This window comes from Biomphalaria glabrata, chromosome 15 (genome assembly GCF_947242115.1).
Source record: "Biomphalaria glabrata chromosome 15, xgBioGlab47.1, whole genome shotgun sequence".
NCBI lineage: Eukaryota > Metazoa > Mollusca > Gastropoda > Planorbidae > Biomphalaria > Biomphalaria glabrata.
In genome coordinates this window covers 2,505,864-2,520,578 of record NC_074725.1, presented here as the reverse complement: position 1 = coordinate 2,520,578, position 14,715 = coordinate 2,505,864, and the positions used below count along the sequence as shown (strand labels likewise).

Sequence of the window (14,715 nt, the reverse complement as noted above, 5' to 3'; positions counted from 1 at the left end):
TGTTAATCAAAGTGTATATAAGACAGGTCTTAATCAAACTGTATATAAGACAGGTCTTAATCAAAGTGTATGTAAGACAGGTCTTAATCAAACTGTATATAAGACAGGTCTTAATCAAAGTGTATATAAGACAGGTCTTAATCAAACTGTATGTAAGACAGGTCTTAATCAAAGTGTATATAAGACAGGTCTTAATCAAAGTGTATATAAGACAGGTCTTAATCAAAGTGTAGGCTATGTAAGACAGGTCTTAGTCAAAGAGTATATAAGACAGGTCTTAGTCAAAGAGTATATAAGACAGGTCTTAGTCAAAGAGTATATAAGACAGGTCTTTGTCAAAGAGTATATAATACAGGTCTTTGTCAAAGAGTATATAAGACAGGTCTTAGTCAAAGAGTATATAAGACAGGTCTTAGTCAAAGAGTATATAAGACAGGTCTTAGTCAAAGAGTATATAAGACATGTCTTAGTCAAAGAGTATATAAGACAGGTCTTAGTCAAAGAGTATATAAGACAGGTCTTAGTCAAAGAGTATATAAGACAGGTCTTAGTCAAAGAGTATATAAGACAGGTCTTAGTCAAAGAGTATATAAGACAGGTCTTTGTCAAAGAGTATATAAGACAGGTCTTAGTCAAAGAGTATATAAGACAGGTATGTGAAATCAAAATGAGTAAATGACGGGAACATATTCTTCTTTTCCAAAAGGCTCCTCATTGTGGCAGTCGGACGGATTTCCACCGGCAAAACAAAGACGAAGACAGCTATTTAGGAACGAGATCGAAATCTATGAGTTCATTGTTCTAGCACAGTACAGTGTGCACACACAAATGTTTAGAAGATGAATATTATGACAAAATAGGGATTACACAGCAACATATACCTGATGTGAAGACCATTTTCATCTAATTTTTTTCCCTTCATTTTTGTTGAGCTTAGTGAACCGGTTGTGTGTAATCCAATTGTCACGTGAACCAACTGTCGGTAACGAATCGTCGTTGAACCAGATGTCTGTGAATTACTTGTCGTGGGCTCCCTCCCTCTCTCCCCCCCTCCCCCTTTCCCAACCCAGGAGAGAGCAGGAATCGATGACAAGGTGGCCACACTTTGCTATCAGTGCATCTGGGATGATGAAACGTTCTTAATGAACTGATCACTTGATATGTCCCTGAGATCTATGGACTGGAACTCGTCTCTTCTGGCTGTGCTGCGTTTTCCCTCTCAAAACTTACGCTTTCGCGCCTTTTCAGAACTCAGACCAAAAGTCTCCATGAAGAACAGGAAGTTTTCACTATATACTTCGCTCTATTCAAAAAGATTCAAGGCTCACCTGTCATAAAACATATTTAGTTAGCATTTATAGCTCTTGATTTGTATGAGTATTTTGTTCTCTAGACATTTTGAGCCTACATTGTGTTTTAACAACGAAACATATATATTCACTAATATGCAAAGTTTCCTTTTCAGACTTTGCTATCTATAGGGCAGATGATGTAAAGGTCATCTGTTTCTGTAGCCCACCGTTAACGAGTGTGTCATGTGGCCAGTACAACGACAAACCTACTAATGTCAGGTACCTATTTGAATTGGGTGCACTCAGGAGTGCCTTACAAAACCCGAAATTCAATACCATAGTCTTCTCCGGGATTCGAACTCGGGACCCCTAGCTCGTTTCGGAAGCCAAGCGCTTCACCACTCAGCCAACACGCCAGAGGGTATAATACAGTTGAGTCCCGAAAGGGACAAGACTCATTTCGGATCAACAAATATTTTGGTGTTGATTAATACTGAAGCATCAAAACAACAATTTTGGGTCGTACACATTTAATTCATACATCATACGACGCCATCTTGGGCAGAACTGCTTGCTCACAGCCAAGGATACATAACTAGCAATGACAAAGAAATGCAACTCAAATGCAGTACTTCCCGTGGCTGTAACTCAAACATAACAAGTAGGCTATTAACATCCTTCTTTTTCTATCGACAGTCCAACATATGGCAGAATCATCGTTGTTTCAACAAAAACTGAGATACATTTTAGACAATAACCCTATACACATACACTGACGCGATACCAGGTACATAGATAACATTTTCAACAAACAACATTGGCATGTACAAACAACACAAAAAAATGTATACACACTTTGATCTGTCATAGACAATTTATTTCCCGTTTTACAACGCAAATTTAATGTCTAATTGGAAAAAATAAATATGATTACTGTGAGTAATGTTCAAACTGGTGGCATACACCATCAATACATTGCTGTATACGAGTCAACACTGATTCCGTGCATCGTACCAAAGTGTCCACTGAGATTTCTGCGCCCACCGCAGACACAGTGTGTCCAGGTGACGTAGTTTACGTTTGTACACCTCATCTTTAACAGTGCCCCATAAAAAGAAATCCAGCGGTGTTAGGTCTGGAGAGCGTGCAGGAAACTCGATTGGTCCCCTGCGTCCTATCCACTGGCCTGGCACATTGTGATCCAGGTATGCTCGTGCGTCCACTCATCAAAACCCAAACGCACGTCCGCCATGTTGCAGTTACTTCCTTGCCACTGCTGCAATTTGTTGAAGAAGCATAACATTACTTTCTCACAGAAATTGTGCATTGTAGAACGGGAAATAAATTGTCTATGACAGTTCAAAGTGTGTATACATTTTTTGACGCACCCTATATATAAGTATAACATAACATCAATATAGAAAACTACATCGAAATAAATAAATAAATAAATAAAGTGAAATTAGGACTAAAATTAACATATTTATGAAATACATGCACAAACTGGTACATGATTTAGTGATTAAAAAAAAGTAGTAAAGTTCCCCTTTTAAGACCTTGTGGTCTATAGGGCAGATGATGTAAAGGTCATCTTTTTCTGTGGCCTAAGTTAACGAGGGTATCATGTGGCCAGCACAACGACCAACCACCTTTACTTTTACCCTACTAATGTCAGGTACTCATTAGAACTGGGTGGACTCAGAGGCGCCCCAAGATCCCGAAATTTAAAATCCCAGTCTTCTCAAGGATTTGAACCCTCGGTTCGGAAGCCAAGCGCTTTACCGCTCAGCCACCGCGCCTCCTAATTTAGTGATAAGCATAGTTTATTTTTAAGCTGAAGACAACGATCATGAAATTTTAACGGATCATCAGATAGTTGAAATGCTTTTGAAAGACCCTGACATCTCAGACCGAGGTGAAGGTCAAGCAGACGACGACAGCGAGCAGACGGTATCCATCTTTGACGCTGCGGCTACCTTTGATGTAGCGCTACGTTACGGAAAACAACAGTCCGCCTCGAAAGGCGATTTTGTTCATGGAACCAAAGCAGTGATATTGTTCATGGTACCAAAGCAGTGATTTTGTTCATGGTACCAAAGCAGTGATTTTGTCCATAATCCTACAGCAGTGATTTTGTTCATGGTACCAAAGTAGTACAAAATAACAGCACAATGAATGGTGCTGTAAAAGTATTTGTAGGCCCCTTCTGCACGACTGTGATAAATAATAATGAAAAATAATTAAGTCTGTGTGTGTGTGAAGTGGTTAGCTAATGATGCAAGCAGACGTCTGCTGGTGGTGATTACGTGAATGTCTCAGGCAGTCTTGGTATGAAAGAGAGGCAACAACGTGAATTGTGGCGTGTGTGAGCGGCGCGAGGTAGAAGACTGGTTTTGATTGGGTTTTTTTCTCCAGTTTTCGTTTCCTATCCTAAACTACCTAATGGGGCTTATTTTGTGCTTGAAGTAATTCTTTGTAAAATATTGAAATATACGAACTAACAAAGCAGAATAGTTCACTAAATACACACACACACATTTTTTTTAAAGTTTACTTTTCGACCCCCATTACTGAAGAAAAAGAATAAATGCCCTCTCTCAAATTTGTTTTCCTTGCTGCCGAAGTACCGATAACTAGACTCAGAAGTCACCTATTTCAAATTACTTATTGTTTTTGCTTTACAACAATATGCAAGAACCTCCTAGGCCCCAAGGGTAAACAAACTAATGTCTATCTATCATATAGATCTAGATCTCAATATTGTCCCTACAAATGCTTCATTTTTTTCTGTCTTCAAGCCTAAGATGAAACTAATATTTCTGTGACAAAAATACATGATCTAAATGTGAAAAGCCTTTATGAACACAGAAAGTCAATGCCAGTTCAACATGTAAAAGTAAAATAATACGAATTACGCTTTAATAATAATTTTTAATAAGATTTATTAAGGAGGTGACGATATCTAGTCGAATTTAGAAAGCAGTAGTTATCCTAGCAGTAGTCGCAGCCTCGTTTAAACCACAGAAAGTATCAATCGGTCGCCCACTTGCGAAATGTGCTGTGTGCTCAGTGGAGAAAAAAATATGTAAGAGCCTTTTACTGTACAAACCCTAAAAGTATGGTAACATTAAAATATCTCACAGATCTGGTGAGAGCGATTAAAGGAATTTTTTCCCCCAATGTTTAGGCCTGTTTTATTTAGAAACATAACTGTAAGTTTTCAGTATGTAATATTTAGAAGAAAAAAATATCTGCAATTTTAACAAGTGCACTATTCTAAATTATATTAAGCTAGATCTAATTAATTCAAATTATTGTTAGTAGGCCTATTCTTAATGTTGGGCCTAAATATTAAGATAGGCCGCAAAATAAATAACTACTTTATAAATTAAAACTTTAAAAACAACAGCATAGCGGTTAGCACTAAGAAAATGTGTTTATTGTCAATAAACGATGGACGTTATTGATAACTTAATAGTACTTAGTGTTTACAGTACAACGCCGATGCCATTTCCTGATTGATATGTGGTCTCCCTTTTGTTGTGAGCGTTGCAATTCAAAGTTATTATCCAATTTTCTTTATTTTGTTTGAATGCTGTAGTTTAGATTTATTTCTCAAAAAAATAGTAAATCTCAAGCCAGAAATAAAAAAGATGAAATCGAATTTTTTCTTTGTACAAAATTGTAAAGACCTGATAAAAACAACAAAGCAATACTCCCTGCTTAGAATACCGGCCAATGAAAACAATTTTTGCTATGGGGTCACGTGTGCAAAATTTCGTGGCGTGCTGGCTGCTCCTCGTAGCAGTCAGTCGATCTGCGTCAGTCTAGTAGGGAGGGTATCGTCGCATTAATGCGAAAATTCCGCTTTTATTCGCGGTCGGTACCAAATTAAGGGTCATTAATTAATTAAATTGACCGTAATGACTATCATCCTCTTTCTTGTAGACACTAGTGCGTCTATGAATCAACGTACTTATTTAGGAACAGCATTGATTGATGTAGCCAAAGCAGCAGTTGAAAATTTTATGAAGGTAAACAAACATGGAACCAAAACAAACAAATAACGAAAGACAAAACGTGTTAAGACTAAATTTTGTAAAAATTTTAAGTTTGAATTTGTTCAGGTTAGTGATTTTTTTTCTTTTTCATTTCTCATCTTTTAGAGCCGATCCCGCGATGGGAGCAGTAGATGGGACCGTTACATGCTTCTGACTTTCGAAGATCCTCCAGCGAATGTGAAGGTAAAAGGAAACATCGCTTTCCGACCACAAAAAAAAACTAAAGTTGTTTATCGGATAGTTCTTCGAAATATAATCTCGTAAAATGATGTGTTTGGCCCATTGTTTTGCATGACATTGAGTAAAATGTAACATCTTCCCTTGTCAATTTATCCGTTTGCTATGGTGGTCGCCATTTTGCCCTCAATACAGGGAATGCTGGGTAGGGTTAAATCTTAACCCAGCAACGAGGTCAAGTGTGTAGCCCAGGTTATAGGTCACAGACTAAATTTTCTCCAGCTGATTTGTGGTTTACAATAGCACAGCACTTCTTTGAAAGGAAAAATCTATACATTAATTTATTAAAAGGAAAATACTTTTTAAAAAATCTAATGTGTCATAGAAAATACTTGAACTAAAAATCTAAAATAGTCTTGTCTCTGTTATATTATTAATATATATTTATTATATATAGATATATCTAGACTCAAGTTGTAATGTGATTACATTTAGATATCATCATCATTAATTAATATTGTGGTAGCTACTATTCCTGGAAAAAACTCCTTAAAATTAATGCTATCAATTGATAATTACTACAAATAATAGATCTAGTTATAAAAAAAAACATACAATGAGCTATTAAGCTATTTAACTGGTACTGTATAGCATTCTTAATATTTTTAATGGTTCTTTTAACATTGCATATTAGATATACATAAGAACAAATTAGTTGTCCATTTTTGAAGTCTAAATTTTTTTTTGCCTTTACTTAGGCTGGCTGGAAAGAAAGTCACATGACTTTTGCTTCGGAACTTAAAAACTTGAAAGCATCAGGATTGTCATCTTTAGGTCCATCTTTGAAACATGCCTTTGATTTACTCAATCTAAATAGAATGACCAGTGGCATAGATACATATGGTCAGGTAACTACATTTTTTTTTAGAACACAAGTGGTTGTGGACATTGTCTTTTTATTTAGTCATTTAACAGCTAATAACAAATCAAAGAGCACATTTACTAATAAATGACATTTTCTTCTCCACCTAAATAGGGACGTAGTCCATTTTACAACGAGTCTACAATTATCATTGTGATAACTGATGGTGGACACTTGACAACGCCTAATGGAATACAAACAGAGGTAAAGTTATAGGAAACATTGGGCTTCTAGAGTAATGGCTTTTTTTTTCTTTTTTTTATGAACATTGCATCTTAGTACATGTTGGGTCTTATGTTTTATCTAGTTGAATCTTCCTATGAACTCTGGTATACCTGGAGCTGAGCTGACTAAAGAACCATTCCGCTGGGACCAGAGAATCTTCAGTGTGGTCATGAGGCTTCCTGCGAGTGTTCCACCTGATGTGTCAGCCTTCCCCTTTATACCCTCTGCAGAGAACACTGCCATTGATGTCATGTGTGAAGTAACAGGAGGTGAGAACCTTTTTTTTTTTTTTTGGAATTGCAGGTGTCTTCACCTACTCCTTAGTCTGTTGAACCGTTGGGGCACCACACAAGATCTGTCAACTGTCTTTCTCCATTCTTCTTTGTCCTTTGCCTTAGAATTTCATTCAATGACAGGCCTGTCCATTCTTGATGTCTCCCCATCACTTCCTTTCTTCCTCTTCTTCCTGGTTCTGTCCCCTGAAGGAAGGTTTTGAGTTTGTTTTTTGACAGTGGTTAGCGGGTCATCTTGGAGTCCAATTGCTGTATTAATCCTGTTTCTAATCTCTTCATTCATGATGCAGTCTTTGTGACACGTAGGATCTTTCTGTAGCATCTTAGTTCCATTGCTAGGATTCTTTTCTCGAAATCTGCAGTCAGCATCTAAGATGCGTATGAATATTAGAATATTTGTGACAACATTTAAAAAAAATGTTGTACATTATTATTATTATTTGATTAGTGAATTTTGATAATTTTTTTTTCTTCAGGAAGATCATATGCAGTGTATAGCCAGAAGATGCTAAATGCTGCAGTCGAGTCTCTTGTACAAAAAGTCCAGTGTGGAGTTGTCATCAATTTTGAGAAGTTTGGCCCTGACCCGCCACCAATTAATGACTCGATTCGTATGGACCCAGAAGGGAATGGAAGTGCTAAAGGTAAATCTTGAGGGTGAAAAAAATGAATCAAACTTCACCAGCTTTTTATTAAAATTGTGTTTGTTTTTGTGCAACTAATTTATCTGTTACTTATTTTCCATTAGAAAACCTGGATATCAATCGACCAATACAGATTGATGGCGCTGAAGATAAAAAGACTGCCAACCATCTAAACCAACCCCAGTCCACAGCATGGCACAGCTGTCGTAAACTAATTTATGTGCCTCGCTCAGCACAAAAAGGTCACTGTACTGGCCACTGGCCAATACCTGAAGGTTACTGGCCAGATATCACAAGTCCAACACTGGTAAATAAAACAGAAAATAATGAAATGAATTTTACATTGTAGTTCTCTTTTACATCTTGGTATTTATTTAGTTTTAAAATTTGAATTCAGCTAACAAACTTATTTTTTTTAGCCCCCTCGTACAGCTCATCCCATTGTTCAGTTTTCCTGCCAACCTTCGGACCCACTGGTGATAGAGAATTTACCATTTGATAAGTATGAGTTGGAGCCCTCACCGCTGACACAGTATATACTGGAGAGAAGGCAGCCCAATACTTGCTGGCAGGTGTGTGATATAGTTACCAGTTGTGTACACCTTGGCTTCAGTTGGATTTTTTTTCTGAAATACTATATTGTATTAACAATGTATTTGTCCTTTTCAGGTTTTTGTTGCCAATAGCTCAAAGTTTAGTGAGATCTATCATCCATTTGGCTATTTGAAGGCCAGCAGTTCTCTGACAACAGTTAATCTCTTTGTGATGCCTTACAATTACCCTGTTTTATTGCCTTTGTTAGGTAAAGCTATGTTTATTTTATTTTTTTCAATTATTTTTAGTTGACAGAATGATTGTGTTGGATGTGTCTCAATATTTTGCTCTGTTGCTAATAAATCAAATGTTTTTCACAGATGAACTGTTCAAAGTTCACAATTTAAAGCCCAATCAGCAATGGCGACAGAGGTTTGAGAATTATCTGAAAACTATGCCAGGGTATTATGCACCAGTGAGTATAACACCTGTTTGGTTTTAATAATTCGTTATCACTCATTTGTGCAATTAACTTCTAAAGCTGATTTTTTCCCCCTCCCCTCTTCAGAATCTTCGCAGAGCTTTAGCTCGAATGGGTGCACCGAATCTAGTTTCTGACAATATGGACAATTGCCTTAGTTACAGTGTTATAACCTATCTGAAAAAGTTGAAGAATCAGGTGAGTTCACGTGAATGGCTTGAAAATAGATTTGACTGATCAGAATTACAATTAAAAAAAATCTTAACCAACATTTTAATCAAACTATTTGAAAATTTCTAGGCCAGAATAGAGATGGACAGACTGAATGCCTCAATTGGACAAAAGCCATCTCGGCATGAAGGGATTAAAGTGAACTCGAGGTTCGTCTTCAAATGGCTTAGTCTTACTAAATGTTTATTCTTCTTGATTTTGTAATTCAAAATGTAATTTAACAAAAAAAACTGCTTTATATTTGGTATAGGAGCAAAACATCAATACTTCAGAGGAAAGATTTTAATCAGTTGCTGGCCAATCTGGGAGGAAATATTGCAAGTCTGAAGCAAGAACTTCAGCATGACTACAGTGGTTTTACATTGGCCGTTGAAGACTTAGATGTAAAACCACAGTTTTATAGGTATATTTATTGATAACAGCTTATACTTGTGTTAAGTCAACTAGCATCTTCCTTCCTATTAAAAGTGTAGTCACCATCTACCTCATGTCTTTCAGAAATCCATATGATATACCTCGAAAAAGTCTGATTGATCAGATCAGCCGAATGAGAAACAACTTCTTGAGAACATCCATCAATTCTGAATCTCTTATTGACCTTGGTAAACATTTAGCTTAAAGAGAAAAAATGATTATTGGTTTTCCTTTATAAATAACTATTGGTCTTGCTTTTATAAATGAATGCCTTTTACTTCAATGATTAATCCATCTCTGTAGATGAAAGGCACCGGGTTCCTATCAGTCAGATGGGCAATTATCAAGAAGTGTTAAAGAAACAGCCGCCAGCCCTCAGGGAGTTAGAGAGCACACCCACCAGGCTACATATGTTTGGCAATCCATTCAAAGTGAACAAACAGGTAGTTTGTCAATGTTATGATGAGACTGTCATTGTTCTTTGCTTATTACTTTATTGTGGACTTTAAATTAACAATTTAAATATTTTTTTAAAGCTGACAGTTGATGAAGCTGAAGAAGCTATTGTGATAGGAAATTCCCCAAGAAAAAGATCAGCACCAGAAAGTCCCCCCAATTCTCCACATCGTAAAAGAAAGCCAGGTAAAATATATCACAAGTACCTTAAATGAAGTGGTACTGGCATAGCATTGCCAGCTAAATTTAATTAAAAATATTTTTTTGTTTAAGGTCCATTGCCTCGAGACATACCTTATAGACGACCATCTGTTTCTTCCATCACACCACCTGCTAGTCCAGCACCATCATCTGTGTCAGATTCTGAATTTGAAGGTAAGAATTTTCTTCTTCTTAGTTTTTAGAGTTTTTTCGCTTCTGTTTCCACTATGCATAATCCATTTTGTTTGTTTGTCAGATGAAACACCGTTACAGATAATTACAGATTCAGATGATGACTCTGCCAGCTTGTCTAGTGACAATGAAGATAGTTCCTCTGTGTTAAATCATGTGAACTCTTCTCAGCCAAGCACCAACACAACTCCAAGTGAGAATGGCCTCTCTGATCACACTGGGGTTAATGCTCTTGTCGAGGACAGACTGACTGACATACTGACTGACAGTTTTATTGGCAACAAAAAGGAGCAGCAGGTTTGGAGTTTCAACCGGCAATTAAAAAGGTTGATAACCAAAGAAGTTAAGAAACCAGGCAAAAGTAAGTATCTTACTAAATCTAATATCTCAAAGTAGTCATTAAATTGAGAGTGTCGTGACACTTTTCTTTCTAATTGCCTTCAATTTTTTAAATATAGAGTAATGCAAACATTTGTTAGGTAGCAATGTGTAATATGTGCATCATATAGTTAGTTATAAGTTTGATAGTTATGTCCCCTTTCCTATATTTTTTTTTTCCCCTCACAAACTGATTCACATTTAAAAGTTGTCTCAACATAAAGTATTTGTTTTTCTATCCACAGATTTTAAGAAATTGTTTGAGCAGCTAAAGACTGTACAGGGAGGGGTGAAAGTTCACGCTGAGTTTGTCAAAGAAATCATTTCTGAAGCTCGGAGGTTTAAGAGAAAATCACTTGTCCAAGATTTGGAAAAGTTCATGCATACTCTTTACAATGGGAACATTACCAAAGTGAACAACACATTCTCCAAGTCATCTTTCAGTTGATGCTAGGACAACACGCCAACACCAATGCCTTACACACTCACTTTGTGTGATGTGAAACACTGCAAGCATTCATATCTCCTGCAAGTCCTGGCCAAATGGTCTTGTTTAGAAGGGCCAAACAAATCAAGTTGTCTAATCGGTCCTGAAGTAGGTCTCACATGGCAAGAGCTGTAGCTGTGCACAATGGATTCCTGCTTTGGCTGGTCAATAACTGTAGAAGTGAATTACATTTGTTCCCTACCAGCTCATCTGGTATGTACAAGTGTCTGAGGCAAGCTGTGATTTGTATTGGATTTGTTTCACTTGTCAACGAAGGGTCCAGGTTGTGTAACTGTAGGCAAGATACAAGGATAGAGGAATGTTAAAGCGCTGGTCGCTTTCTGTCAAGTTGGATTGTCACCTTGTTGGGATAGAGACGTGGACAAGTTTCTCAACTCTCAACACAGCGGATATACCTGAGGGGATACAATGCTTCTCAGTCAAATGGAGATATGATCTTAAGATGAGGCTAGTTGCATGTATTTGCAAAATGTATTCAGTCTTGTAGAGAGTAGTCTGAAATCCTCGTGAGATCAGAACTTCTTGAAGTTTGATTCCAACTTCTAAGCCCAGGGATGACAGTGATATGATGTATAGCCATTACCTGACTCTAGCTAGTCAGCCTGTGCCACAGAACAACAGAGCTGTGTTGTTCTGCCCAACAACTTCAGTGACCAAGTGCTGCTTAGCATTTGATATTATCTGTGATATTTACTTAGTACATATGTTGAGCTTTTCTCTTTGTGTTAATGAGCCATCGTTGAATTCAGTTTGTTCAGTAGACACTGGTACCCATTCCCAGAGGTAGTGATTAAAAGGCATAACTATTTGCTTACATTTTTAATACTGTAGGTTTTTTTTCTTTCTGGGTCTTATACCATTCAACTTTTCAGGTGTAGATTTAGTTGACAACATAGGCTATTTCTATCCAGAAGTCCAGGATGGATTCAGAACTGTTGTAGTTCCACTTTGTAAGCAAAACCTCCTACAGCAGTACCTAAAGTACCAGTGCTATTTTTTTTTTTTTTTACTTTGTTTTAATAAAAAAAAATATTTTGAAAACTATTTGGCTGCATGTGTCAGTTATTTGATACAGTGTTCTACACAAATAGAACATTGTTGATATACCGGTACTGAATGTTTGCCATCTTATGAGGGCTTCATGCCTGTCTGGATGTCAGTATGCACTTTGGAGAGCCGTCAAGAGTTTAAAACTAAACCTGCTGCCCTCTACCCAGAATGTAATGTTTTTTGGAGAACACCTGAAGCATACAAGTCTGATGGTAACAAGCTCAAGTGTTTCTTTATTGTGATGTCAAGCCTACAAATTATAGAAAATTCACACACACAGTTTAGCCTAATTTAAGCATTCCAAAGGTGAATTTAAAAAATACTGGGGGCTCTTTCTTTTGGTAGATAGTACGCATACAATTTTTATTTAAACCTAGAATGAAGTCGATACCTTTTTTTTTTTTTTTTCGAAAAACGTATTTTGAACACTGGCTATAGGTCATTGCTTAGTTCTTTGAGAAATCTAGCTAGAGAATACCAAGTCTAGATTCGTTTCAGCTTAGCTTTTTTTGTTTTCTTCCTGTATTTTATTGAACGTAAACGGGATTTTGTATAATAGTATCTGGGTTAAGTAGTAAAGGGAGTGAACTGGATTAAAAATCGGATTGTCTTTAGTGTTTTCTTTATACAAATGGTTTTGAAGTGGAACAAGACATTCACAATTCGACCTGAACATATATTTTTTTTTTATGTACGGTATTATAAGCCACTAGCATGATTTAGGACTTTAATATATTAAGATTACCTTGTAGTTAATAACGATGGTCGCTCTTAGTCTACATGTAAAGTTGGAACAGAAGGGGCACGGCCCTATGCATCACACCTTTGGAAGCCAATGTCTCAAAGCCCAGTCGATACCACTGGAAGCCGGTCCATACAAGAGAGGATACTGGGAGTCTGTAAAACTGGTATTTTCTGAATATTTGTGGACTATAGTCGTTCTGGTATTGTTAATAGTGGATTCAACTTTCAGGATAAAATTATATTGTCTTTGCTTAGAGGGTTCTTGACCCACTTCACTATGTATAACTTACACCAACGTGAGGTCCTGTTGGGGAAGAGACTGGTCAATTAATGAAAGGGACGCGCCCCCCCCCCCCCAAAAAAAAAAAAAGTTCATATTTTAACATTAACCAATTAAAATTACAATGTCATAAACTTAAATTCTAAACGCCTACTTGAACTAAGGGCCTTTGTAAATGGTTCTCTAGAGATATCTGGAATAATTTCGACTTCCTTTAGTCGGAACGTTATGTTGACGATTTTTGCGTACACGTCCCGCCCGCGACAAGACGTCTAACTTAACACGAAGATATCTTCCGAATAGTACGCCCATTACTGACGCGTGCGCGATATTTTAAGATTGTCGTCACGAAGGCTCAAGTTCAAACCTCTCCCCCCCCCCCCCCCACGGGGCCGTCTTGCAGGAGGTTTGGGCTAGGATGTAGTCTAATGATCTTTCAATCTGCAGGAACGCCGGAAAGGTGTGACACAAGACATTTAGGGTAGCAGCCCCTCGATACAAGCCACCGCTTAAGAAATGAATTTGTTTCTAACCCTAGTCTTTTTTTCTTCCTTTGACCTCCTAATTTTAATTGGCGCTTAACTTGCAATTAGCTTGAAATTTATCCTCGGGAATGAAATAAAGCCCTATGGTGCTATTAGAGCATGAAATGGGTTGCCTGGGTCAGCCAGGAAAACCAGTGACTTGGTAGAATTTAAGTCATTGGTCAACATGTAGGACGTAATCATCTCTTTTTGAAGCAACGTCTGTATTTTATAAGATAAGATACGCTTCTAATATCTTAACTGGAAATGTTTGAAGGCCTATTCCGTTTTCTTTTCTCACTGTATCTCTGAATGTGTCAGGGCTATTCAGTCCGATACAGTATTAGAAGGCTATACATGTCAGGCCTACTCTCTAAACACTCGCCTACCAGTGTCGGGAGTTGTGCGTTAAATGTAAGAGCACGATATGGGATTTGCATACATGGCGGGAAAATCTGTAAAGCAAGCTTCTTGGTGTATCCGGCGTACAAAATAAAGGACGCGTTGATGAGCTATGTAGCACAAAATAGGCCTACACCAGTCACATGAGGAGGCATAAAACCCCACTGCAAAGCCCTCAGCCCCCCCTGGATGACAAAGTGGTCATCATCTAACCACGATGGACGAACTAACAACAACAGCACACAATAATTTGAATCTAGAGGAGGCTGTAGACTTTCACTTTAGGTCTTCAATCGTAGTTGACAACAAACTCGCGATTGCATACCGGTAGCAGAAATAAAGTTGATATGACTAAGATCAACTGCCATTTCATTGAGTGTTCAAATTATAGCTTCATTTCTTTTTTTTTTTTGGCTGGTTAAGAGTGACGTTCAATTAACTTCCTTGACAGTGTTTAGCTTATCAGGAAAAGTAGTCGAACTGAGGCCCAGTATAGGTGGCACTCCGACCGACTTCGAGAGACAAACTTCGGCATCTATCTTATCTTATAAAATACAGATGTTACTTCAAAAAAGATGATTACGTTCTACACGTGACCCTAGGTCAATCTAGTCGTGCATGTTAATGAGTGACTTCAACTCTGACAAGTCGCTGGTTTTTCTGGCTGATTTCCTAATGGCATTTGGGAATGAGTATTCGTACTAAT

General features: G+C 37.4%; 1 protein-coding gene across 1 annotated transcript; it reads left to right on the top strand.

The window, feature by feature from the left end:
• Positions 1 to 5,064: 5,064 nt before the first annotated feature.
• On the top strand, positions 5,065 to 12,053 carry LOC106060875 (integrator complex subunit 6-like). The gene is made up of 19 exons (XM_056012820.1): positions 5,065 to 5,326; positions 5,459 to 5,536; positions 6,289 to 6,438; positions 6,567 to 6,656; positions 6,760 to 6,946; positions 7,447 to 7,614; positions 7,719 to 7,921; positions 8,034 to 8,186; positions 8,284 to 8,416; positions 8,529 to 8,623; positions 8,717 to 8,827; positions 8,930 to 9,009; positions 9,111 to 9,263; positions 9,359 to 9,462; positions 9,578 to 9,717; positions 9,811 to 9,916; positions 10,004 to 10,105; positions 10,188 to 10,484; positions 10,747 to 12,053. The coding sequence occupies exons 1-19, from the start codon at positions 5,216 to 5,218 to the stop codon at positions 10,947 to 10,949; spliced, it is 2,664 nt and encodes an 887-aa protein (XP_055868795.1). The 5' UTR covers positions 5,065 to 5,215; the 3' UTR covers positions 10,950 to 12,053.
• Positions 12,054 to 14,715: the final 2,662 nt, after the last annotated feature.

What these genes read in the sequence shown, in the direction of transcription:
- LOC106060875 (XM_056012820.1), top strand. Translation starts at nt 5,216, where the DNA reads ATGACTATCATCCTCTTTCTTGTAGACACTAGTGCGTCTATGAATCAA. An exon ending in CTAATGGAATACAAACAGAG is followed by an intron (nt 6,657 to 6,759) that starts GTAAAGTTATAG and finishes TGTTTTATCTAG; the next exon opens with TTGAATCTTCCTATGAACTC. An exon ending in AGTTAAGAAACCAGGCAAAA is followed by an intron (nt 10,485 to 10,746) that starts GTAAGTATCTTA and finishes TTCTATCCACAG; the next exon opens with ATTTTAAGAAATTGTTTGAG.